Source organism: Muntiacus reevesi, chromosome 19 (assembly GCF_963930625.1).
Source record: "Muntiacus reevesi chromosome 19, mMunRee1.1, whole genome shotgun sequence".
In the NCBI taxonomy this organism is placed as follows: domain Eukaryota; kingdom Metazoa; phylum Chordata; class Mammalia; order Artiodactyla; family Cervidae; genus Muntiacus; species Muntiacus reevesi.
Genome location: NC_089267.1, coordinates 41,393,161 through 41,417,521, shown reverse-complemented (window position 1 = coordinate 41,417,521; position 24,361 = coordinate 41,393,161). Strand labels below are relative to the sequence as shown.

At 43.2% G+C, this 24,361-nt stretch overlaps 1 protein-coding gene across 3 annotated transcripts; it reads left to right on the top strand.

The window, feature by feature from the left end:
• PRDM1 (PR/SET domain 1) lies at window positions 1-22,620 on the top strand. 3 transcript variants are annotated; one of them, XM_065911580.1, is made up of 7 exons: window positions 127-393; window positions 2,010-2,258; window positions 8,597-8,716; window positions 12,235-12,487; window positions 17,572-18,692; window positions 19,134-19,262; window positions 19,608-22,620. In XM_065911580.1, the coding sequence occupies exons 1-7, from the start codon at window positions 352-354 to the stop codon at window positions 20,178-20,180; spliced, it is 2,487 nt and encodes an 828-aa protein (XP_065767652.1). In that variant the 5' UTR covers window positions 127-351; the 3' UTR covers window positions 20,181-22,620. The 3 variants fall into 3 exon arrangements, with proteins under 3 accessions (XP_065767654.1, XP_065767652.1, XP_065767655.1); XM_065911583.1 differs by lacking the exon at window positions 127-393 and adding an exon at window positions 1,593-1,736; XM_065911582.1 differs by lacking the exon at window positions 2,010-2,258 and having other exon boundaries at window positions 1-393.
• The last annotated feature ends 1,741 nt before the right edge of the window (window positions 22,621-24,361 follow it).

The window sequence follows — 24,361 nt, the reverse complement described above, 5'->3', positions numbered from 1 at the left end:
GCGGGTTGGGGGGAAAGCCCTCGGCTGAGCTCGCCGAGGCTTGGCCAGGTGCGGCCACGCCCCCTCTTCAGGCGACTGGTAGGAGTGAATCACGAATGGGAAATCTGCAGGCTGGGAGGGGGTAAGGGCCGAGCCGCCGGCCGGGTTAACAGAGACGCTGAGCGCAGCCGTGACACTCGGCCCTCCAGTGTTGCGGAGAGGCAGAGCAGCGCGGCACCTGTCCGCGCCGGGAGCCGGGACGCGGGCGCGGGCGGCCGAGCAGAAGGCACCGCCGCGGTGCGCGCCAGCCTTCGGCCGGGAGGGGACGCGGAGCACTGCGGACTGTTTAGGCATGAGCGACGTTTATCTCAGATGTTGGATATTTGCTTGGAAAAACGTGTGGGTACGACCTTGGTAAGGAACTTGATCTTGTTTTTCATTCTGAAATTGATCTGAAAACTACCCCCCTCCCCTCCTCTTTCGGCTAACGTAGTCGCAGTATAAGCCAGAAATGCTTCTGCTTTAGGGCGCTTAGCACTGTCAAACATTTATAAGACTTTTTCCTTATGAATCATTAACCCTTTCAGTTCTAGGCATAATTGTCAGTTCATTGAAATTTCAATAGTGACTCCCGCCCACCCCCGTCCAACAAAGTAACTATTCCGCGCTGGCTTAACTTAAAATTTTGGTTTTATTTTAACACTTATGTGGCATCGTGACTGTACATGTCACAGCTACGTAGACTTAAGCACGTTTGTTTAAATCGTGACTGAGGGAAGGACTACTTCGCATCTGATTTATAAAAAGGGGGGGGGGTCATCATATTCAGAAAAGAAACAGAAGAATGGAAAAGCCACCCTGAAGGACTTGGACAGTGTTGTGTTTACATTCTAACGAGGACACGTTCTTACATGGAAATAATACCCTACTCCTTTTTAATACGTCCCTACTTTTCCCCCCAACACGTCTGCATGGGAAAACACTGCAGACGTTGTTTACCTTTTTACCCCCTCTCTCTCTTTGGAAAGCAGTTTTCCTGCGTGTGAGGGGGGGATTTGCGGGAATACCCTTATCAGTTTACAAGTGGAAGCAGAGCTTGTCTTCTGAGCTTTCTATATTTGTTATAACTTTAGTTACAGTAAACTGTAGCCCATCAGTGACTTCTGGGAATTCGTACACTTTCAGATTTAAATGGAAAGTGCTATTTGTAGCTGAGGGCTCCTAAAGGAATTCTTTTTAGGGAATTCTATTGAACAGTTTTATGTTTTGTTTTTGCTTTTTCAATCTGGCGTGAGAATACCCACAGTCAAAAGAAGCTGTGGGGAGTTTGCCCCCTGCCCCCCACCCCCATCTTTCCTCCTCTTTTCCTATGGTCCAGATGATTTCTGAAAAGCTGCAGCTCAGTGATGCTGGCAGGATGCAGTCCTTTTCAGTCTTCCATGTGAGAGGATGAAAGAGATCGTGCTGCAGAGGGGGTGTGGGGGGGCGAGTTGTTTTGAAAGTTGTTTTGAGTTGGGAGCTGGTGGGAAAGTTCAGTCTTCCCCATTTGGAAAAGGCAGGCTGGGTTCCGCTCCTGCACCACACGCGCTTTCCATTTTTAGCTTCATTCAGAGGCAGACAGAGCTCCTTCCTCTTCCTCTCCTTGTTTGTGACACTTTTCTGAGGCAGCTTTTCCAGCGCTGAGGGTCTGGCGGCCATGACCCCAGGCGTCCTGGGACAGAAGACTGGGCGCCCACAACATTTCTCTGCTGTGAGAGGTAAAACCAGGGATTGTTCGGAGGTGGTTCTTTTCTTTTTTAAACTTTGTCCCCCAATGAGGTTGCCACACTCTTTGTTGTTGTTGTTGTTAAAGGATAGCATTTAAAAACCTTGCTTCTCCAAGGCAATCTTTATACGGCTTTTTGGCTCTTACTCAACTGTACCAAGCACTCTGCATCTGCTTTTAAAGTCTCCAGACGACTGTATTAGTCATAGCCTCTCAGAGGAGCCACGGGACAATGGGGATTAAAGGCCTTTCCCTTCTCTTCCAGGCTGCCCCCAAGTGTAGCTCCAGTGCTGTGAAGGTTCCAGGGTTGGCAGAAGGGACCGAAGGGACCATGAAAATGGACATGGAGGACGCAGATATGACTCTGTGGACAGAGGCTGAGTTTGAGGAGAAGTGTACATACATTGTGAATGACCACCCCTGGGATTCTGGTGTGGAAGGAGGCACTTCGGTTCAGGCGGAGGCTTCCTTACCAAGAAATCTGCTTTTCAAATATGCCACAAACAGCAAAGAGGTAAGCCTCTGGTTTCTTGCTGAAGAAGATTGGCACCTGACGCCAAATCTCCCTATTTGCCCTTGAGGCCTTGTATATCTGTGAGAATCTGTAAGTATCAGTAAATAATTGATCACTTAATTCACTTCTTTCATTGCTTTCTCCTGCCCTAAGTCTGTCCCTGCTTATTTTCTCCTGCTGTTGACTATTCCATATTAATTAGTAAACAGTTAAATCTTTTGGCAAGTTGACATGTCTTAGAAAAGCCGAATTGCAGCGTGGGTTGGGTGAAATTGTCAGCAGCTTCGAGAAAGTTTCCTGACCCCTCTGGACTCACTGGCTCTCATCACCCAGTACAATTGCTTTGGAGGGAGAAAACTTTTTCTTTGAAAAAAATGTTTTTCATGTTTCTTTTGTCTCCTTTTGGTCATGAGATGGCTTTAGTCTCTTTTTAACGAGCCAGCTTTATTAGCTGGGTTTCTAAAATTATTCTCAAAACCTTGCCGTGTTTATGAACTGAAGTGATGGTGTAAAGTGAGAAGGGGTTTGTGTAAAAGTGTCCTCTGTCCGGGTGACTTCAGAGCTAACCACTGTTTATCTGCGGCAGCTCCTCTGCTCTGGCAGGGCTGGCAGGCCGATTCCTTCTTGGCCTCTGAAGTGGGTACACTCTTTGTTGTTTCAAAGGGGTTGAAAACCCAAACTTGGAATGAGCAAAGGATTTGTGTTTACCCTTTTATATAATGATTATAGCAAGGCGTGATGTTTAGCTATGAAAAAACTTGCAGAACCACCTCTTGAGAATTCAGCTACTGCAGTTGCTCTCGTGGGTCAATTCAGGGCTGAGTTGAAGGAATCGACCCCACCACAGACTTACCACCACCGTCCCCGTGGCTCGCTGTCAATCCTATCACTGCCTTCAGAAAGTCGTGAAAAAAGGGGTCTTTTGCTGTGGGAGTTCAGAATTCCATCCTGAGACTATTCATTACAACCATGTCAAATCACTTTCCTCCTTCCCTAAGGAACAGTATTTGAAGGCGTTGAGAGCTGATTTGGGAAATACTTGGTCTCTTTCATGTTTGTGTGTCTGAGTTCAGTGTTGGTAGTGAGGGGGTGACACAGCTGTCTAAAATTAAATAGAGCAGCTCTGCTTTGGGTTTCATTAAAACTCAACTTTCCCCCCACCGCATTTTTCCTACTGGGAGAGAGGAGGCTGATTTCATAAAAAGCAAAATTTAAATTCTATTAGTATGTGAACATTACCAAAAACTTGACCCCAGAAGTCAGCCTTAATTACATCTTTTTTTGTGAAAGTAACACCCTTTTCTATAGAAAGTCTGTTAGTTTGTGGCCCATGGAATCAGTATAGGATTTGTTTGGGTCTGTAAGGTCTGTCTGTGGCTTTAAAAAGTGTAGCATTTTTTCCCAGATCAAATTTGACCAAATACTGGTCAGTTCCTAGATTTTAATGTATGTTGTATTGCCCTTCCAGCCGCTTGGGATTAAAATCAAGACCTCCACTCTGGTTCATCCTTGCCTTTTAGTTTTGTAGTATTGTCCTCATTTCAGCTCTTAGCTTGTCTTTCAGTTTTCATCATTCTATGTAAAATAATAGCTAAATAGGAAAAATGCCCTTAGATCATTAGTCCAAAGTTCAAAAGACTAGGCTCGTACTTAAGGTGTATACTTGGAGCCAGAGCCAGACTAGGAGCAAAGTTCTTCAGACTTTCCAACTAATGCTTCTGCATTGTGCTACACTGGCCCCTCTTGGTGTCACTGTGGTTTTATTTATCGTCTTAACATCCTTCAGACCAATCCTTTATTAAGCTTGTTTGCTGTTTTTGCATTGCATGTGTAACTCCCTGTTTCATATGTTCAGCACTGAAAAAGCATAGTGCCTGTATTCCTAAGGAGGGTCCTTCGGAACAAACCTAGTAAGAGGTCAGGGTTCTCTTACTGTTTTCTCCTATTTGATTTTACCGAAATGCTTGAAGAGAACAGTGTGTCTTTAGTCCTTCGTCATAAAAGTAACCAGGAAACCAGCTTAAATGTAATACTGGCTTAAGCTCCCTCTGTAATGTGTATCTGCTTTTCTGTTTCTCCTTCCTTCCTTTTTGCACTTTGGAAAAGGACAGCTCCCTCAAGATGGTGAAAGAGAACTGTGAAATTGAGCCATTGAGAGTATGATAGCTGCAAACCAGTTCTAGGACAGAAACATTCAGAATGGATGAAATGTTTACATTATCATTATTCAGTTAGTTCTTTCAGTCCCACAAGCCGTGGAAAGAGGAAAAAAGCCTTTGTACAAGTAGTTTTTATCTGACTGATGTATCTTGCCTTTCTTTAAATGTTTTCATTTAAGTAGCAGAAGATGTTACATTATGTACTGATGTGCTGACATCCTGGGGATTTTTTTTTTAACAAGACCATTTTTCATTATGAATTTGTGCTATGTGTCAGCACCTTTTTTTTTTTTTTTTTGGGTTTAAAAACAAAACATACAAACCATATTTCTGATCTTGACCCTCATTTTTAGATTTAGTTTAGAATCATTTTGCACCTTTAATGAGGCTGTTCTTACTTCCTATTTCCAGAACCCAAACCAAATATAGACATTCTATTCAAAAAACTTTTAAAACTTTTCAAACTGCTGGGTTATTCTTTTAGGGGGATTTTCCCCTTGATCTCCTGAAATAATCTACTGTGAATACTTGAACACAGAAAGATCGATTTAAACACTTCTGTTCTAGAAGCCGTAGCCTGAACTGAGGTTGCTTGCATTGAATTCAGAGGCTCTGTGGCTCTGAGCCTGAACTCCAGAGTTGTGTGGCAATTAAACATCAGGCCAATGATGGGGATTCAGTGTCCATTTTGATTGAAGTCCATTATTACCTCAAGTTATCTGTAAAAAGTATCTCGCCATAATATGCAATTCCCTCTTCATACAGCCTTTTATTGGGAGACCATGTAACCATGCATTTCCTTTAATATAAAGGTAATTAAGGAAACTTTCCAAAAACATCTCTATCCACTCCACCCCCTTTTAAAAACAATGGAGTAAAGTGCAGGCTGAAGTCTTGGTTCACTTCAGAGCACTAGCCATCTCAATGCAAATATGCTTGTATTCAAAATAGAATTTTAATCTAATGAGTCATTTTTTTGAGGGGGAAGGGAAGAGGTAGCTAGTAATTAAAATGATTTTAATATAATTTGGGGTGAGGATACTTATACCATCATTAGACCTGAATGATATTTCTGCTTGAAACTCAATGAGATGCATATGTATTCATATATTCCTAAAGAGGGAATTCGCTTTTAAAAAAAATTGTTCTCCTTACTGTCACACTTTCATTCTGCACTCCCAGTCCACCCATACTGTTGTGACATCTTCATTTTGTAAAATGGAAAACAAGCCCTATTTTTTGTCTCAGGGTATGTTGTGTAACTGAGGCTGTTGATAGATGTGTAGGGGTCAGCCCAGCACAGAGCACACAGCTGGGAAGAGCAGGCAGGCGGGGAAGCGGGAAGGCCAGCATCCTCTCGCTGGTAGGTTTACGGGAGGCACACAGGAGTCCGGGCCCAGCAATGATGCGTTAGGACCCTGGTCAGTTCCAGTGAAGTTTCCTTCCTGAGCTTAGGTGAACACGTTCTTCATTAGTCCTTCGAGTTCTGGGAAATTCAAGGCACACACCAGGTTTCCCTACGTTATGCGCTGGCTCCAAGGATAGAACGTTGTTGGTTGTTGGCTAAGGCTCACATGCAGATCCTTCCAGGGCCAGAGGGAGAAGTATGACTTAGCCTCTTGCTTCCCATTAAAAACCACCCTGGTTCTGATTCCCACTCCAGTTACCTGGCTGAGCTCAGGAGTCTTAGAGCTGGAATCTTAGAGCTATAGCTCTATGTCCTCTTTGAATAACTTCTCAGATAAGGATGAGATGAAGGTGCGGATTGTGAGATAGGGTGCTAAACTGAGAATGGATAGAGATAGTATATGAGCTAAACGGTTCCTTCTAGCCTCAAAACTCTGTGATTTGGTGTCTCTGTGCATGTGTGACTATATAAGTCCCCAAAGCTCTGTGGATTGCAGAACTTAAAATATTAGTGTTCTGTCTCACTTGTAAAGATAATATAGTATTGAGGCTCTCTTGTTTGGGGCTTGAGGATTTCCCTAAACCTCCCTTTGCAGACAAATGATTCTCCTGTCTTGTCTGGTGAGCTGCATTTGTATGGCCGTTGATGGCAGGAGCTCTTTAATGCCGCCTCATATCTTCCCCAGTGACTTGCCTGTGGCTGTGCTCAAAGACGTTTGGTGGCTATGTCTTCTGCAAATTCTTCTGTAGGAACAAGTTGCTGGTTGACTTCTTTCGAACCATAAGAAAGTGTTGTGCATTTTCTTAGTGTAAGACTGATAGCTGAATACGAGGCCCATTGGCTAAAAGAATGGCAATTCAGGAGAAAAACCCTGACCTCGATGTCACACTACTTGTTGGTAATCAAGCTCTGACTCCCAAGACACTGTCTCCAAGAGACTAATTTAAAACAAAGTTGATAAACCAGTTGAGTACCTTTTTTAAAATTACTGCTTTAAAGTGGATATGTTGAAAATATCAACTGCTAATTATTGGCTTACCAGTGAATGACATTATTTGTTTTTCCTGTTTGTCATTTTAATATTATGGAATAATCATTCAGATATGAATGCCAAATGATTTGTGTCATAAAAGCCGATTCCATGAATTTTTCAAATTCATTTCAATAATATATAATAAACAATGATCCTCTGAATAAGTCTACCTAAGCTTTAGGATGTATTTTTAATTCAAGACTGTCATAAAGTGCTCCTCAGAGCTATACTGCCAGCATATACCAATAATGATGAACTGTTATTGAAACGGCAGATAGATGTAAATGAGGCAGAGGAGTAGAATGAAATGAACATCTGCTTTTTTCAGCTCTTGCCAGAAATTCATAACGGACCAAAAATAACACTCTAGCTCACCAACCTTGTTTCAACTTGTGTTGGGTATAGGAAATTTTCTTTTTTTCTGTCTTTCCAGTCTGGGTATGCTCCATTGGCTTGTATATTGAATATTAAATTTTTAAAATTAATTTTTAAGTCATGTATATGAGAAAGATTGGTCTGTCACAAGCGTGTAGGTGTGTTCTATATCCTTTTAAACAAAGATTTCAGTTGATGAGATTTAATGAAGTATCAGTGTATATAAAAACCAAAACCTTAGATTCCACTGCAGGTATTTATTGATTCATCTATAAAGGCCTACCATTTCAGGTGCACAATTATAAACGAGCCACCAGGAATAATAAAAACTGGAAATAAATATGTTTTACCTCTCCTTTTGGTCCATATCAGTAAGGCGTTCAGTAAGTGATTTGTAGGCTGTTTTGGGTGAAAAGAAAATCGAAATGGGAACATGAGGGAATAAAAAACAAAATGTACTGCAAAATGTTGTAAGGGACTGTTACAGTGTTCTTTTAAATAATGATGAATTGCTTCCTGATTCGTGGACTTTTTTATACCCCCCCCCCCAAGAAATTTACCATCAAGGAGGAACTGGTATAGCTAACATGTTTCTTTTTAGCAAGGCCCTCCAGAATCAAATGTGTGATCCATCCAGTCTGAGAAAGTCATTTCCTCAGATCTGAGAACTCACAGCTCTCCTAGATATAAATTCTATTTCAGAGGAAGACTTTTGACCACCGTTGAGCAGAAAATGCTAGAGAAGAGCAAAGTTACTTGAAAGAATTTCCTTCTACTAAAGAGAACTTACAAGTTATAAAGAAAGGAAAAAAAAAAAAACACCTCATCTGGAATGAAAAAAAATATATTGTGTTTTGTTTTTGGTTCCTTAGGCCTTTGTGGAGCAACCAAAGAACATTACTTTGGTTTCTGAGGTTAAAACTATTTTATTCCCCTTAAGCACACTGTGTTTATGGTTTGAGGGAGAAGGAGAAATAGGAAACTAGGAGAGGGCTAAAATGGTCTAACCTTGACTGTCTAATTCTGCAGTATCTGAAACTCATTCTAAAATGGAATAGTTTTACCCATTCTGTTCTTGTAGCATAAAAAGTATTAATAAGCAATATTGGACCCTCAGTCACCAGAGAACTAGACTATTATACTTGGCTGAATATTTGCTTATCATCTGTGAGTTTAACAGATAGTCTTCCCCAAAAGTCAAGCTCGTTGTTAATTACGTAGGCACCGTTAATGTCTGCTCTCTATAGCACAATTTTGTTATCATTGGTGGCATTACTATTTGATAGTTCAATTCATTGAAATGAAAAGATCGATTCATATTTTACTGTTGAACTCACTGTTTCATATGTTTTACCCTCTTTAGGTTACTGGAGTGGTGAGTAAAGAATACATACCAAAGGGAACACGTTTTGGACCTCTAATAGGTGAAATCTACACCAGTGATACAGTTCCCAAAAACGCCAACAGGAAATATTTTTGGCGGGTAAGTAGGGAAATTTTTCCCGACTCATTAAGTATTAGGGGAAAAAATGAAACTAAAATTGCTGGGTCACTTCCTTTTTCAACTGTCCTGGGGCTCCCCGCAATATTCAGGGTCCCCATGGACACAGGGAATTCTGAGCAATTGTGACGAAACTGGTTAAAAGTTCAGCCTGGGAAACACAGCTTGAAGGTAGTTGGGGTGAAGAGGTGGTCTGTGTGAGTCTTAATTTTTGCGATTCATTAGGGTTTTGTGATGAAAGGAAACAGTTTGCTGCTTGCTTCAAGGGTAAGTTCATTTGCATTTCTGTGCAAGGAAGTAGTAATGAGTCACCAGGCCTTAGATTTCACCCCTTCTTGATTTCTTGCTGACTTAACTTTAATTGAATGGACGAGTGATCACAAGTGAATTACCTTGAAAATAAAGGCCATTTAGGGAGGATGAATAGAAGATGGTACTGGAGGAATGGAGATGGACTACAAGACTCATCCTGTAAAATGTATCTGTACCATGAAACTACTGGATTTGACAGTACATAAGGTATTCCATAGTGTAAGGGAGATGCTTGCAATCATTCAAGATGATAAACTTTCCTTTAACATCCCATCTAGTCAGTCTAGTTTCCTTTGGAATATCACAGTTAGAAAGAACCTCACAGGTGAACTAATTAGATGGAATCTTTAGGTAAAAGACCCTGGATGAGAATGAACAGAAAAAAATGGACTGTTTTCCATTTTCCCATCCATCTTTCTGGATATTCAGTTTCCTCAATTAGAAAATAAGTTTAAAAGCAATTATATATATGTATGTATATAGACTTTCATAAAATGCACATGATTACTGGGAAACCTTTATTGAAATTCTTTCAAGAAACAGTTGCATGGTAGCACCAAAAACTGTTTTATACTTGTTTAGTCGCTAAGTTGTGTCCTGTTCTTTTGTGACCCCATGGCCTGTAGCCCACCAGGCTCCTCCGTCCATGGGATTTCCCAGGGAAGAATACGGGAGTGGGTTGCCGTTCCCTTCTACAGGGGATCTTCCCAACCCAGGGATTGAATCTGTGTCTCCTGCATTGGTAGGCGGATTCTTGACCACTGAGCCACCAGGGAAGCCCATATTATACTTATTCTAGTCGGATTTACCTAGAATGCTTATATTTTGGGGGCAAGTATTTTTATAAAAGACCTATATTTGTTGATCACCCAGAAGCTGTTCCTAAGAAACAAGCTTTTTTTTTTTTAAACCCAGGAAGTTTTGTGTTTTAAAAAATGTATTTTACTATTTTCCGAACAAAAGAGATCACTGAGAGTTTTCCGCTGTGAATTGCATGCTCACAAATTTATTACTCATGCTTAAAATACATTTAATACCTGACTAATAATGGGTAAAATGTGAGTGCATTTTTGCCTTCATTGCCAGTAAGGTCTTCTGAGAAGTGACCCATAGATATTTGTAATTCATGGAGTCTAAGGTCTGAATTAAAACAGTCCAGCATAAGTCTGGTTAATGCATGGTCCTTTCAAAGAAAATGACAAGAAATATTTAAGAACCTCCTATCTCTGTCTCAGTTCCCTAGTTTACTGAAGATTCACTCTAAGTAGCTGAAATGCTTTCCCTGAGAGGATTTATTTGAATTGGTCCTTCACATGCAAAGGATACTGTAGGAGATAACTCCCCACATGTTGTTAAAAGCATCCTGATTTTGCTGGCAGGAATATGAACATCTGTTGTGAGGAAAGAAAAAGTTTCATGCAAATTACACAGTCAAAGAAGAGAAGGGATGTTCAAGTTGAGAAACCAGTGACATTTCTTGTAACTGTGCTATGAGTCAGCACGTTTTTAATCTTCTTGATAATATATGGAAATAGAGTGAGGGTGATAGGCAGCAGTGTTCATCTGACGTATCATTATTTTATTTTCTTGTGGGTGTGTATGTGTGTGTGTGTGTGTGTGTGACTTCATGGCATCGACATTTCTGTTTTTAAACGAGGATACAGTAAATTGTAGTCTGTGGAAGGCTGACTGGAATCAACATACCCGTAGCTTTAGAAAGCAGTTTCCGCCCAGCGAAGAGTGCAAGAGCGATGGAACCCCGTGTTCCTGGAAGTTTGCACATCAGAGTAAACAAACTTGAAAACCCCTCTTGATAGCAGAATTCACCCAGCCTTGTTCCATTTTCTCTTAACAAAACACACCGCAAAAGCTCTCACAAGCTGCTTTGATGAAGCCACATGTATTTCCCCCTTCACAATTTACAGGAAGTTACTCTTAAAAGAAAGTGATTCTGGTGTTTACTGCCTGTGTTAAAGGGACAGAGTTCCTTTTTGTCTCTGATAACGTTTGAGCGAAATACAGAAACAATTTAGAGATTAACACAGTCAGTATGTGACTAAGAACAAAGCAATGACCTGCTGTCCGGTTAGAGCAAAACTTCTGCTGTGAATCATGGCCTATGACTTGGAGCCTCCAAGTTGCAGAAAACCAGGTATTGCTTGTATATGTGTAAGGATCTTTCTTAAGTCTGGAGATGAGATGGGTTCATCTTAAAAAAAAGGGAAAGAGAAACTTTCTGGGGAAGGTAAAGGGTCTGTTTATAAAGTTCAGTAAGACTTTACCTTTTTACCGAGTGGCCTGAGGATATCTGCTAACCAGAGTAGTATTACTCTAGGACGAACTTTGAATTCCTCATTTTCTGTTGCTTTTAAAGAACAACATGGTTTTTTCCTCTTCTTCCAAAAACACAAACCCTATGGCTCTATGAGTGGTGTCTTAGCCAACCTCCTCACAGATAAGAGGGTTCCCTCTCCCTTCCTCAGCCTTGGAAGAAAAGCGCAAGGCCGAACGCATTAATCAAGAGGAAAAGTGACTTCTCAGTAGACTGTCAGATGCTGGCTTCTGTCCCAGTGTTCACTTTGTTATGGCAGGTGAAGTTCACCTTGGCCCCACCCAGCGTTTCCACAAAAAGGCAAAGTTCCAAGTATTCATATGAACAAGTGTTACTGCTGGAATAGGAGGCTTGGGGGTGGAGGATGTTTGCAGAGTTTAAGCCTTGGGCGGGGGTGTAGGAAACGGCAAGTACAGAGGCCATAGAAAAAGCTGAGACTCGGTTTGACGTACTCGGTCGGGTTGGTCTAATACCTAGTGACTCAAAGCATTAAAAGCCAGAATGATCGGAACTCAAGCCAGTAGTGTTGCCTCTGTGCCATTCACTGCGCTAGCAGACAGAACTAGGTGCGGCAGCTCCTTAAACGAAATCTTGTGTTTCCTTCTTCTGTAGCTTTTCCCCAAACATGAAAAGACCCTAAAACTGAAATGGAAAAGGTAACTGACAAAGCGTGCCTCCCCTGTTTCCGCCCTTATTTCTGCTGATTCAACACAACTCTGGCTAAACTGATTTCCTTTTCTAACGAGGCAGTCAGGGACCAGAAATCATACTTGCTATGTTTATTCTCAGGGGTGCTGGCAAGCTTTCCGTTGCATTGGGGGCTTTCTTTTCCACGTCTGTCTTCTCTTTTGCGCAGATCTATTCCAGAGGGGAGCTTCACCACTTCATTGATGGCTTTAATGAGGAGAAGAGCAACTGGCTGCGCTACGTGAACCCAGCATACTCTCCCTGGGAGCAGAACCTGGCCGCCTGTCAGAACGGCATGAACATCTACTTCTACACCATTAAGCCCATCCCTGCCAACCAGGAGCTTCTTGTGTGGTACTGCCGGGACTTTGCGGAAAGGCTTCACTCCCCTTATCCCGGAGAGCTGACAATGATGAATCTCAGTAAGTGGATTACAGAAAAAAAAATTAAAAATGCCAGTAATGTCAGTTCTGCCCCTTTGCACTAATAACATGTCTAGTTACATGGCTTCATTTGATGGGCCAAGTAGGTGACTTAAACTCAGCACTGGGAAGAGAAAAACTATTTTTTTCAGTCTCTCTTCCCTATAATGAAACTTGATCATTTGAAAAATACTAAGAGCAACTCTGAATGTACAGGAAGAAATAAAGGTCCAATGCTATTCTGCCCAAAAAGGGGCAGGTAGGATTATATTGTAACAGAGATTAGTTCTGACATGCCATGGATGAAAGGTATAGTTCCTTGTTTGTGGTAATTTGTCAGTGCTTAAAATATGCTTTGAAATGTAGATGCGCATTTGGTTATCAAGTTATGGTCTGATGTGAAACATAAATTGTTTAGAAAATCTTGGAGCTATAATTTTTCAAATCTTATTCGAAATGGATAACCCTGAAGATTTTATATCTTCGCTTCCTTCCTTATGGTAAAAACCTAATTATCTGATCTCCTGATCAGTATTACAGTAACCACCTATCACTTCATCTTAACAAATTTTCAGTTCCTTAGGTTTATAAGCTTTTACTTTTCTATTGGTTAAAGTTGCTGTCATGACCTCTCTGCAAAGGGCTACTTTGTTTTAGTCATTCTCAAGTGATCTCTAGGAATGATGTAAGATTTACCATAAAATTCCAACCTGTTGTAACTATAGTTGTATATTCTCAGACTGCTTTTAAAGCAGATTTTTAAAATCAGCTCCTTTTGGTTTCAAAGTTTGGCATCTAAATGCTGAAATTTTTGTAACCTTTTGTTTTGATCTCATTTCCAACATAAGGAGAAGTTGGAAGAACAGTACAAAGAATTCCCAGAAACACTTTACCCAGATTCATCAATCATCCATATGCTGTCCCATTTGCTTTATCTGGAGTCTAAATTGTTTTAGTTCACATTTTGGCCTTTGAGACCTTTGGGATGAATGTTAATATTAACATAAATTAAAATTTGACTTAAATTTTTAGCCAATTAACAAACCAATTACTTATCCTAGTCAGGTATAATCCAACTCTACAGCTATTTGGTACTTATCCCACACTGTCTAGTTGACTGCTTTCCCAATGATCTCAAGACTATATTTGTAGTTTTCTGAAAAGCTGAGGCTATAAAGGCTTAAAGACCTCTACCATAATGTATTTAAATTTGTGTTTGTGGTGCTTATATACACACATATAGCGCTCCGTTGAGGTTTGGGAAAAAATCCCTGAAATGTTTGGAGACAGGTTGGCTTCCAGCTTGACCATAGTAGGTACAATCAGGTCCTGGCCAGTGGGCAGGTCTTTTCCCTCATCCCTCTTTAGCACTCCCAAGAGTCCCCATTATATCACTAGTACCAAGTATCCCAGGAGCCCTTCGCCCTTTTACCATCTGTAGGTGCCAGGCCCAGTGGTAAAAGGCATCTTACACTCCAGCAGGCCATCTCCCAGGAAAATGAGCTGCTTCTTCCTGACTTTCTCAGCACAGCTGCAGCTTCCTCTTGAGGGTCTCCTCACATTCCTTGAGCTTCATCATTCATGGATTCAGAAAAAAAGACTTTGATTTGTTATTTTCTTTGAACTGTGACTCCATTTTAAATGACCCACCTTGGTGACTTTGCAGTAACCACAAAGAAGTTTTTTCACATACATCCCTCACCTTCTTCCAGACAAAGAAAGGTCCTAAAGGCCTTGCATTTTTATTCCCCAACAAAAGGCCCAGCACAGAATTTTAAGGTTCAATTGCTTATTCTTTGAGCTCTGAAGGAACTGCCATGTTCTCTATGAAATGACACCTTTGTTCCCTCAAATATCTGTTGTTGTTTATGCAGAGTTTTTTCTAAATGGTGGTTGAACATTTTCAGGTACCCATTCACTGTCCAGTATTCGTAGTACAGAATGAAAGTTAACAATAACCAGTCACAGTAAGCCAAGACTCCTGCTGCCTGTTGTGCAACCAGTTGTCTTAGGTGTGGTAACTGATGACTGAGATGCTGATCAGGAAAATTTCCACTATTTCATCAGGCCTAAGAGGTGGATTGTGTCTTCAACTGAGTTGTGTTGGGTTCCATGTTTCATGCACAGTAGAGGCCTGTGTCAGAATCTCTGTGAGGGCTTTAAAATGGCAGTGATGGCTCAGTTGGTAGAGTTTTGAGAAGAGATTTGAAGAACACTGAGGTCAAGAAAAATCATAAATAGCCAGAAATCACAAATAGTTATTTAAAAAAAAAAAAAAAGAAAAGGAGTAGGAATTGTTAGGTTTAAGTCCTACCTTCCCAAGGTTTTTTTTTTTTTTTGGTATTTTTTTTTTCAGTCTATCTAACTAACCCATCTAGAAAACAGTTGACCAAATTATAGACTTCTAAATGTTAATCTGCTTTCTCAGTTTCAGTTGAAAACAGACTTTGTTTTGCCTACTGCAGAACTTCTAGGTTCTTTCTTATAGTCTTGGGGGTTCTTATTATAGATCGAAAATGTGAGTCGGCATAATTAAGCCATTCAGAGCCTTCAGAAGCAGTTCACTCTTGAAATGACTCCGTCCGCCTACAGCCATTAAAGAATTAAGAACAAAAACAGATCTTGATTTTCTTTTTCAAGTTAACTCAAGCTGCTGCTGAGTGGGAGAGTCAGAAATGACACCAGCTCCACTGATTACTCAGCTACTGAAGGATGGTTTTTTTTAATGTACCTTCATATAGACTCCATGAGGGCTTCCCAGGTGGCACCAGTGGTAAAGAACCCATTTGCCAATGCTGGTGGATAGAAGAGATGTGGGTTCGATCCCTGGATCAGGAAGATCCCCTGGAGGAGGGCACAGCAATCCATTCTAGTATTCTTGCCAGGAGAATCCCATGGACAGAGGAGCCTGGCAGGCTGCAGTCCATAGGGTCGCACAGAGTCAAACACGAGTGAAGTGACTTAGCACACACATGCATAGATTCCGTGATTGGCACATTAGAACACCTGAGCAGGGCTGACATTGTTCTCCGGATATTGTTTTTTTTCTAATAAGAAATAGATGTATTTTTATGAAGGTGTAAGAGATGCTGAACGTTTATCATGGAGCTACGATATGCTAGGCACACTCTGCTCAGTATTTTGCATAGAAAATAATAAATTCCAACTTTTCTTGTTGGCTCGATTGTTAGCTTTTTGACAGTTCAATAACTGGATTATGGAGGTGCTCAGCAATAACACCTGACTAAATAGGAGGGCAGTGCTATGGACAGAATAAAACTTTCTGCTTATAACTTTAATTTATTGAATTTTAGAACCCAGAGAGTGTTGAAGCTACTAGAAAAAATTAGGAGACTTAGATGTAATTTGCCACATAAAAATGGCGGAAAGTTGTGATGGTGAAGTTTCTGTGTTTTCTTTATTTTTAGGGTTATATCTTTCTTTTTTTTTTTAACCTGAGCCTATATGGTTACCTCCAAATCATTCTTTTTTTGCCTCAAAATCCCCTCCTGTGGCTGTGAGATGCCTTGCCTATCAGCTTTCCAACTCAGTTGCCTCTCTTCTTTTACCATTTCAGCTTTAAAAAACAAAAGTGACAATTTGAACTTCCTGCCTGCTGAGCCTCACTGAAAGACTGATATTGGCCTGATAAGGGGGTATTTATTTTGGTTTAGTGGCTTCAGAAATCCCTCTCCCTCAACAAGCTTTCCATCACTGCCCCCATCAGCATCTTCCCTGATAGTGTCTGGGCTGTGTTTATTCTGGGGCTTCAGGCTCAGCCGGGAGTAACTGATAACAGCTAGCAGAGATAACGTTCTGAGGGGGCTCTCAAACTGGAATCGAATCCCTCAAGCCTGTCAGCCTGGAGAATGGATTTGAAGAGTTCAGACTCTGGAGTCCACAGAGTTCATTTCTAGACCTATCAGGTATCAGCCTAGAGTTCTTCCTCCATTAAGTCAAGCAGGGACAACAAAATGATGCTTTTACGGAGGCTTCGCAAGGTCCCCCGAGCCAGTCCTCTTCTAAGGCTGAGACCAAGAGCTCTCCTACCTCTCATGGCATCTATACAAACCCACAGCTGATCCTGCATCTCTCCCTACGCTGAGGGCAAGTGTGCAGGCTGGAGTGCTTACCCGCCAACAACCAGAGCTCCAACCAAGCAGCTTGTATTTTACCTTTGGTTTCCAGGGAAGGCTGAGCAGGGAGTGGTCGGTTTTCCCAGCTCTGGCTGGTTGGTGTCTCGAAAGCATCTCTCGTTCTGCATGTTTGGAGGGAGCAACGCTGACCATGGCCTGGAGAACCTGTCGTAAACAGGCTCTGTTTAAGAGCATTGCTGCTGTTCCTAAACAGTCTATTTACAGAGTAGTAATATGCCATCTTTTGGAATACGTGTTTTCATCTTCACTGCCTGTTTTCTTTGGTGCTCTAAGTAATTGAACTGGCTTGGAAAGTGCCATTTGTGGTTTGGCAGAGATGACTATGTCATGCCTTGTGATTCCGGGGGGACAGCATTACTGGGAGCCTGGTGAAACCCAGAGCCTCAGTGAAATTCTGATGTTGTCAGCAAATCCAGAGGAAGGGGTCGCATCACCTTGCTAATCTGTTTGACAGAGGCAGTTTGAACAGGATTTTATCAAATTCGTATTAAACAAGAATGGAGGTGAAAATTGATGACTGCTTATTACTTGAAATGAGTCTTCATCTTTCACATCTAGTTCACAGGGTGTGCTGATTTCCTTTAGGTAAACTGTGACTTTTATTAACCTGTGACACCCCACACCCAGTATTTCGTGGATGCACGCTCCTATTCTCGGTTGAACCAGACTGTTCTATCGTGAGGTTTTTACCAGTGGAAACAGTCATCCGAACGATGTTACTCATTTGACTGATGCCACCAGTGACCCGGTTTTGCTGAGGAGCAACTGGAGTGGCATGAGCCTTCCAGAATGAGTGGGCGCTGAGAAGCCAGGTGGCCCTCTGGGGGCAGCTGGGGCTCAGGTTTGCTCAAGGAAAGGGCGGCCTGGGCAGTGTCGCTTCAATTTTCTGTCTCCTTCTGAGTAATAATCACCCTTCCTTTATTTCAGCACAAACCCAGAGCCGTCCAAAGCAGCTGAGCACTGAGAAACACGAACTGTGCCCAAAGAGTGTCCCGAAGAGAGAGTATAGCGTGAAAGAGATCCTCAAATTGGACTCCCACCCTTCCAAAGGGAAGGACATGTACCGAGCCAACATTTCACCCCTAACTTCAGAGAAGGACGCGGATGACTTCAGGAAAAACGGGAGCCCGGAGATGCCCTTCTACCCGCGCGTGGTGTACCCGATTCGGGCCCCGCTCCCGGAAGACTTTCTGAAAGCACCCCTGGGATGCTACGGGATGGAGCGGCCGCCCTACATCACTCACTCCCCCATCCCGTCCTCCACGACCCCCAGCCCCTCGGCGCGCAGCAGCCCGGACCGGAGCCTGCAGAGCTGCAGCCCTCACAGCAGCCCCGGGAACACGGTGTCGCCGCTGGCCCCCGGCCCCCAGGAGGCCCGCGACTCCTACGCCTACTTGAACGCCCCCTACGGGGCCGCCGCCGAGGGGCTGGGCTCCTTGGCCGGCTACGGGCCGCCCACCCACCTGCCGCCCGCCTTCATCCCCTCCTACAACGCACACTACCCCAAGTTCCTGCTGCCCTCTTACGGCGTGAGCTGCAACGGCCTGGGCGCCGCCGTGGGCAACATCAACGGCCTCGGCGGCCTCGGCCTCTTCCCCAGGCTGTACCCGCTGTACGGCGGCCTCTTGGGCGGGGGCGGCCTGCCTCCCCCGATGCTGGCGCCCGCCTCGCTCCCCAGCTCGCTGCCCTCGGAGGGGGCGCGCCGCCTGCTGCAGCCCGAGCACCCCCGGGAGGTGCTGGTGCCCGCGCCGCACAGTGCCTTCTCCCTCCCCGGGGCGGCCGCCAGCCTGAAGGACAAGGCCGGCACCCCCACCAGCGGCTCCCCGACGGCCGGGACCGCCGCCACGGCCGAGCACGTGGTGCAGCCCAAAGCTACCTCAGCGGCCGCTGCGGCCCCCGCAGGCGAGGAGGCGGTGAATCTCATCAAGAACAAAAGGAGCATGACTGGCTACAAGACGCTCCCCTACCCGCTGAAAAAGCAGAACGGCAAGATCAAGTACGAGTGCAACGTCTGCGCCAAGACTTTCGGGCAGCTCTCAAATCTGAAGGTAGGCCTGGCGTAGTCACCCCCGGCCCCCGACCCCGATGCGCGCGGTTTGTCCCCGGGAGGGCACACAGCGCGCCTGGCTCCTCAAACCTCCCGCAGGCTGTAGATTGCGGTTTCCCCCGTGAGACCCAGGTATGGCATCGGCGGCCACGCCGTTTGAGACCCGTTACTTCCCCTCCCCCGAGTGTCTTCTGATTAATAAACACCTGGGGTTTGCGCTCGAGGATCCATGTGGAGTCCCTGCTTAGCCTGTGACTTTTCTTTAGCTCAGACACAACAGAGTGTTCTGAAACCCACATGGGGGTTTGATTTGTTCTAAGACTTCACCTTGATGCTTGTCTTAAGAGGTTTGCATCCTAAATGCCCTGAGTCCTGGAGCCGGGACGTTCACTCTCACAGCCTGCTGTGGGAGCCAAGCTAAGGTGTCCTGGCTTCTTTGCAGGTCCACCTCAGAGTGCACAGTGGAGAACGACCTTTCAAATGCCAGACGTGCAACAAGGGCTTCACTCAGCTCGCCCACCTGCAGAAACACTACCTGGTACACACGGGAGAGAAGCCGCATGAATGCCAGGTGGGCAGTGTTTTCTGGGTAGAACTTGCGACCTTTGTAGACAGTGTCTTAGCAGTCACCCTCTTGGTGTCCTAAGCCAACACAAGAATTCTGCCTGCCCTAGGCTGCTGATGAGATGACACAGCCAGCTTCCACCGGGTGGCCAGTGGTCGGGGAGGGAAACTCCACCCTGAGGGAGCGTCCCCACATTGCCCTATTTGCCTAACGCTGCGGTGAGGGGCCGCAGGGAGTCTTCTCTGCCCTCCCAGGTTGTCCTGCGTGGGTGGGCAGCTGGCACCTCCCCTTGGCAGCTCTTAACCTTCTGGTCTCCACCCTCCCTTCCCTGCCTCCCTCCCCACACTGCAGGTCTGCCACAAGCGATTTAGCAGCACCAGCAATCTGAAGACCCACCTGCGACTCCACTCGGGAGAGAAACCTTACCAGTGCAAGGTGTGTCCCGCCAAGTTCACCCAGTTTGTGCACCTGAAACTCCACAAGCGCCTACACACCCGGGAGCGGCCCCACAAGTGCGCCCACTGCCACAAGAGCTACATCCATCTCTGCAGCCTCAAGATCCACCTGAAGGGCCACTGCCCCGTGGCCCCGGCCGCCGGGCTGCCCCTGGAGGACCTGACCAGAATCAACCAAGAAATTGAGAAGTTTGACATCAGCGACAACGCTGACCGGCTGGAGGACATGGAGGACAACATCGACATGACCTCTGTGGTGGAGAAGGAGATTCTGGCCGTGGTCAGAAAAGAGAAGGAAGAAACTGGCCTGAAAGTGTCTTTGCAAAGAAACATGGGAAGTGGACTGCTCTCAGGGTGTAGCCTCTATGAGTCAACAGAGTCGTCCCTCCTGAAGTTGCCTCACTGCGACCCACTACCTCTGGGACCTGTAAAGGTCAAACAAGAAACAGTGGAACCTATGGATCCTTAAGGTTTTCAGAAAACAAAAGGTGTTTTGTTTCTTAACTTATGACTTGGCATGTCAGGGTGCCTGTCACAAGTGCTTGTACATAATTCCAGTTCTGCAGAGCTCTCCCTGACGGCAGATGGTTTCTCTCACCTCTCTGGAATTAAAGAAGGAACCCCAAAGTTACTGAAATCTCAGGGCATAAATGAGGCAAAGACAATATATATACCTATTATATATACCTATTTACACCCCATCTATATATTTGAACCTGTTGTATTTTGAATATTTGTGTGAATATGTTTGCATAGCCTCCCCATTGCTAAGACTATTGCCTAGCCATAATTATTTTTTCAATGATAATCCTTCATAATTTATTATACAGTTTATCATTCAAAAAGCAATAATTAAAAAAGTTTACAATGACTGGAAGAATTCCTTGTAATTTGAGTTAAGTGTTATATTTTTGTCTGGTGGCCATTCTTTGTAGATAATTTCTGCACATCTGTTTTAAGTACCTAAGATTTAGTAAACAGATACATTACTTCAGTCAACCTCTGTCTATAATAATGGTTTGAAAGTGAGGTTTGAGTATTGCCAAAGTTAGGCAGTTGATGTGTTCGTTCATAGGAGTATATTATTTAAACAACCTTGTATCATTTGAACATAGTTTGGGGGTATGTTTGCAGAATTACCCAGTAATAGGCAGAAGAAATAAAAGTCTTGTATGTTTCTGTAGAGAGCAGCATTCCTGCCCCCAATCACCGATTTCCCAGAAAGGTGATAAGAAGGCTTTGCCAATCTGTCTCCCTCTTCAAAAAACAGGGTTGTCCCACCCCCAAAGTCATGTGACCATTTGGAGTGGCCATGAGACTTTAGCATCCCAATGTATTATCTGAAAATGTGAAGAAGACAAAATGCCATGTTTAAAACCACTGCAAAATATTTCCAAAGCACAGGTGGTTTTGTATTGGTGAGGTCTGGGGGCATGAGTCCAGGTGTTTTTGTTGTTGGTCTTTTTTGTTATTATGTCAAAATTGCACAAGCATGGTGCTCTACCAGGAAGGATTCGAGTTAGACAGGCTCAGGCCACACTTTAAAAACCAAAAACCAGAAAACGGGTATTCTCGTTGTCTTAGGGTCAAAGCGGGTAATGAACATTCCTGTCCCCAACACATCAGTTGTATTTGTTCTGTCTGTGCAACTCAGACTTTCCTCAGTATTTGTGTTTTTACATTTTATGGTTAATTTAATTGAAGAAGAAAGGGCATTGCAAAGTTGTTCAACAACAATTACCTCATTGAGTGTGTCCAGTAGTGCAGGAAGTGATAACATCTCTAATGATTTGCTACTCGAGAGGAGAGAGCACGCGTGCGCCAGAAAGATGGAATGCGTCCCCTTCTGCCTCGTCCTCTGCTAAGCCCAAAGATGACACGTTGGCATTCAAGGTGTAGCGGACAATGATGTATATTTATAAGTCTATTTATACCACTATACCAATGTATATATAATATATTTATAACCACTTAAAATTGTGAGCCAAAACATGTAAAAGATCCTTCTCTTCCTAATGGCAAAAAAAAAAAAAAAAATCAAACCCTTTTTGACTCTTTGCTTAATTAGCACTCGATGACCTCACAATTACATTGGTGAGCTTGGGCACCCCCTCGGTATTGTAAGAGATCCTAAAATATTTGTGCAAAGGTGGGGACCGCATAACAACCAGGGAGAGAGAGACAGACTTTTTTAACTATTAAGGACAATCTAAGATGGCTTTTTTTTTTTTTGTCACATTTTGATGTGGTCACACCCAAGTCCCAGAAATAGAAATCTCATCAACCACTGTAACTTTTCTCTCTCTTCCTCTCCTTCCTTCTTAAATAACTGATGGATCACTAATCAATTTGGTTTATATATTCAGCATTTTGGTCTGTGGCAACTAATGTCAGCCTACAGAAGAGAACAACGAATTTAGGATAATCCAGGGAAACCTAAGAGCCTTACTGATCTAATCCTTTAAATAATGAAACTGACAGTTGAGTATGAAATTTTTTTTTAACAGTGTTTGACAAACACAGTCCTTGATTATAGGTAAACCAAAGCATCACACTCTGACATTGACATCAAATACTTTCTATTCCCCATCACTCATTTGTTCTCTTTTTGCCCTCTCTTGCTTTCTCATTAGTGGAAATTTTTACTGAGACCTGCACAGTGGCTTGAGACTTCATAATTCTCTGTACCATCTGACTTTCTCTCTGAGGCCTCTTACATGTGAATGTTGAGCCCACAATCAACAGTGGTTTTTTTTTCTTTCTTCTACTCAAAAGTTAAAACTGACCAAAGTTATTGGCTTTTTACTTTGCTAGAACAAACTATCTTATGTTTACGTACTGGTTTACATTGTTATTTATGTGCAAATTGTCAAAATGTAAATTAAATATAAATGTTCATGCTTTACCAATGCTTGTCTAGTGTCTTGAGTGAAGGGTGAGGGAGCGACACCTTAACCGTACCGTAAGGGTGGCCTTAGAATGAATTCTGGACGTGACACAGTTTGCTTCCATCCTGCTCCTGTCCTCACCCCCATCCTCCGTCCCCCATAGAGATGACTCCCTAGTTTTCCCACCTCCATTGGTGACTGCCTTTGTCAGGGATCTGACAGGGTTGATCACTTGCCTCTCATAAATCAACAGTGTAAGATTTTTGTCTTTAATTATGGGCCATAAAAACGTCTTCTAAGAAAAGCATTTCAAGCATGAGCCAGCTATTGTTTGCTTTTGTTGGACTTTTTTGTTTGTTTTACTTAGTTGATGGGCAGTGGGGTGGTAGTGAGGTGAGGAAGACTTGGATTAAGTCCAGAAATGCCATCCTAGCCTTGATTCAGGATGTATGTGTGTGGACCCAGCCAGTTCATGGGTGAGGGGCTCTGGGGAGCCCTGGGAACCTGAGGAGCATCTTGCCCATTGGTGGCATTATTTTTGCTTCAGTAGTCAACACCGAACACTCCACAGGGAATCATAGGGAATACTTCAGCATCGTTTTCCTGCCTTATGTGCTACAGTATTTTTTTTCCCTTCAGATTTTAACTCAGGAAGTAGATTTGCCACTTGTGCAATTTAAAACAAATTTCAAGAAAACCGACAGGCCTCTGGGCATTTTATGAAGCCCAGGGATCACAGTAGCCTGGCCACGTGGTCCCAAGGGTCATGTGTTGGGAATGGATCTACTTGCTTGTCCACTGACACTCCAGACACTAACCTTTCTCCAGTCACAAACCAAAAGCAAAATTTGAGTTTCGCTCGGTAGACATGAATAGGAGAGATACTTAAGAAGAGTGTTAGTGCCCTCAATGAAAAAAAAAACCTAAAAGCCCTTCACAAATGGTTTTCATGTTCGCCACTTCATCCATTACCAAGTTCATGGTACCATGCATGATAAGAAAATAATGTTGCTTATATTTAGACACTCAAAACTGCCCAGTGTTTTTTTTTTTTTTTTTTAATGTTTCTTCTTTATATTCACTTAAACATCTGTGCCAAGAATTTGAAATGCTGCCAGCATTTAACTGTGGAGTTAAGAAAACCAGAACCCTATTGTCATAAATGTGCCAAATGGGGCTGGTTGCAGTACTAAATTCTACAAAACCATAGTGGTAATAAGTTTTCAAAACAAAGCCCAATCAGATCCGGGGTGTAACAGTTACTGCCATAAATCATTGTTCTTTACTTGGGAAAAGATACCTTTTTTTCTTGAGAGTTATGTATCTTGAGCACACTTGTGGACTTAGCTGTTTAATGAAACGTTACATGAGAAGATGATCTTCACTAGGAGCTCAAGTCTCCCCGGCCATCATCCACCCTGCTGAATGCAGACTTCAGGCAGCTGTTTGTACAGCACGGCAAAACCAAAGAAGCCACCTTTTAAGTCTTTCTTTAAAAGCCCTGTTCAGAAATGACATTCAGTTCTCTACCATGAGAAAATATATACAATATAGAGTTCCATGGGAGTTTATAACTGACACTTCTAAATTTTTTTCCCTTGGGGAACAGAAAACCAATTTAGGACCTTTAAATTTGTGTAAGTGAACTTATTCCTCTGTGTGTGTGTGTGTGTGTGTGTGTGTGTGTGTGTGTAGCTTTCTTTAAAAGAAGATAATGGGAAAAGGCCAGAGCAGAGAAATGAAAGTAATTAGAGGCACATGG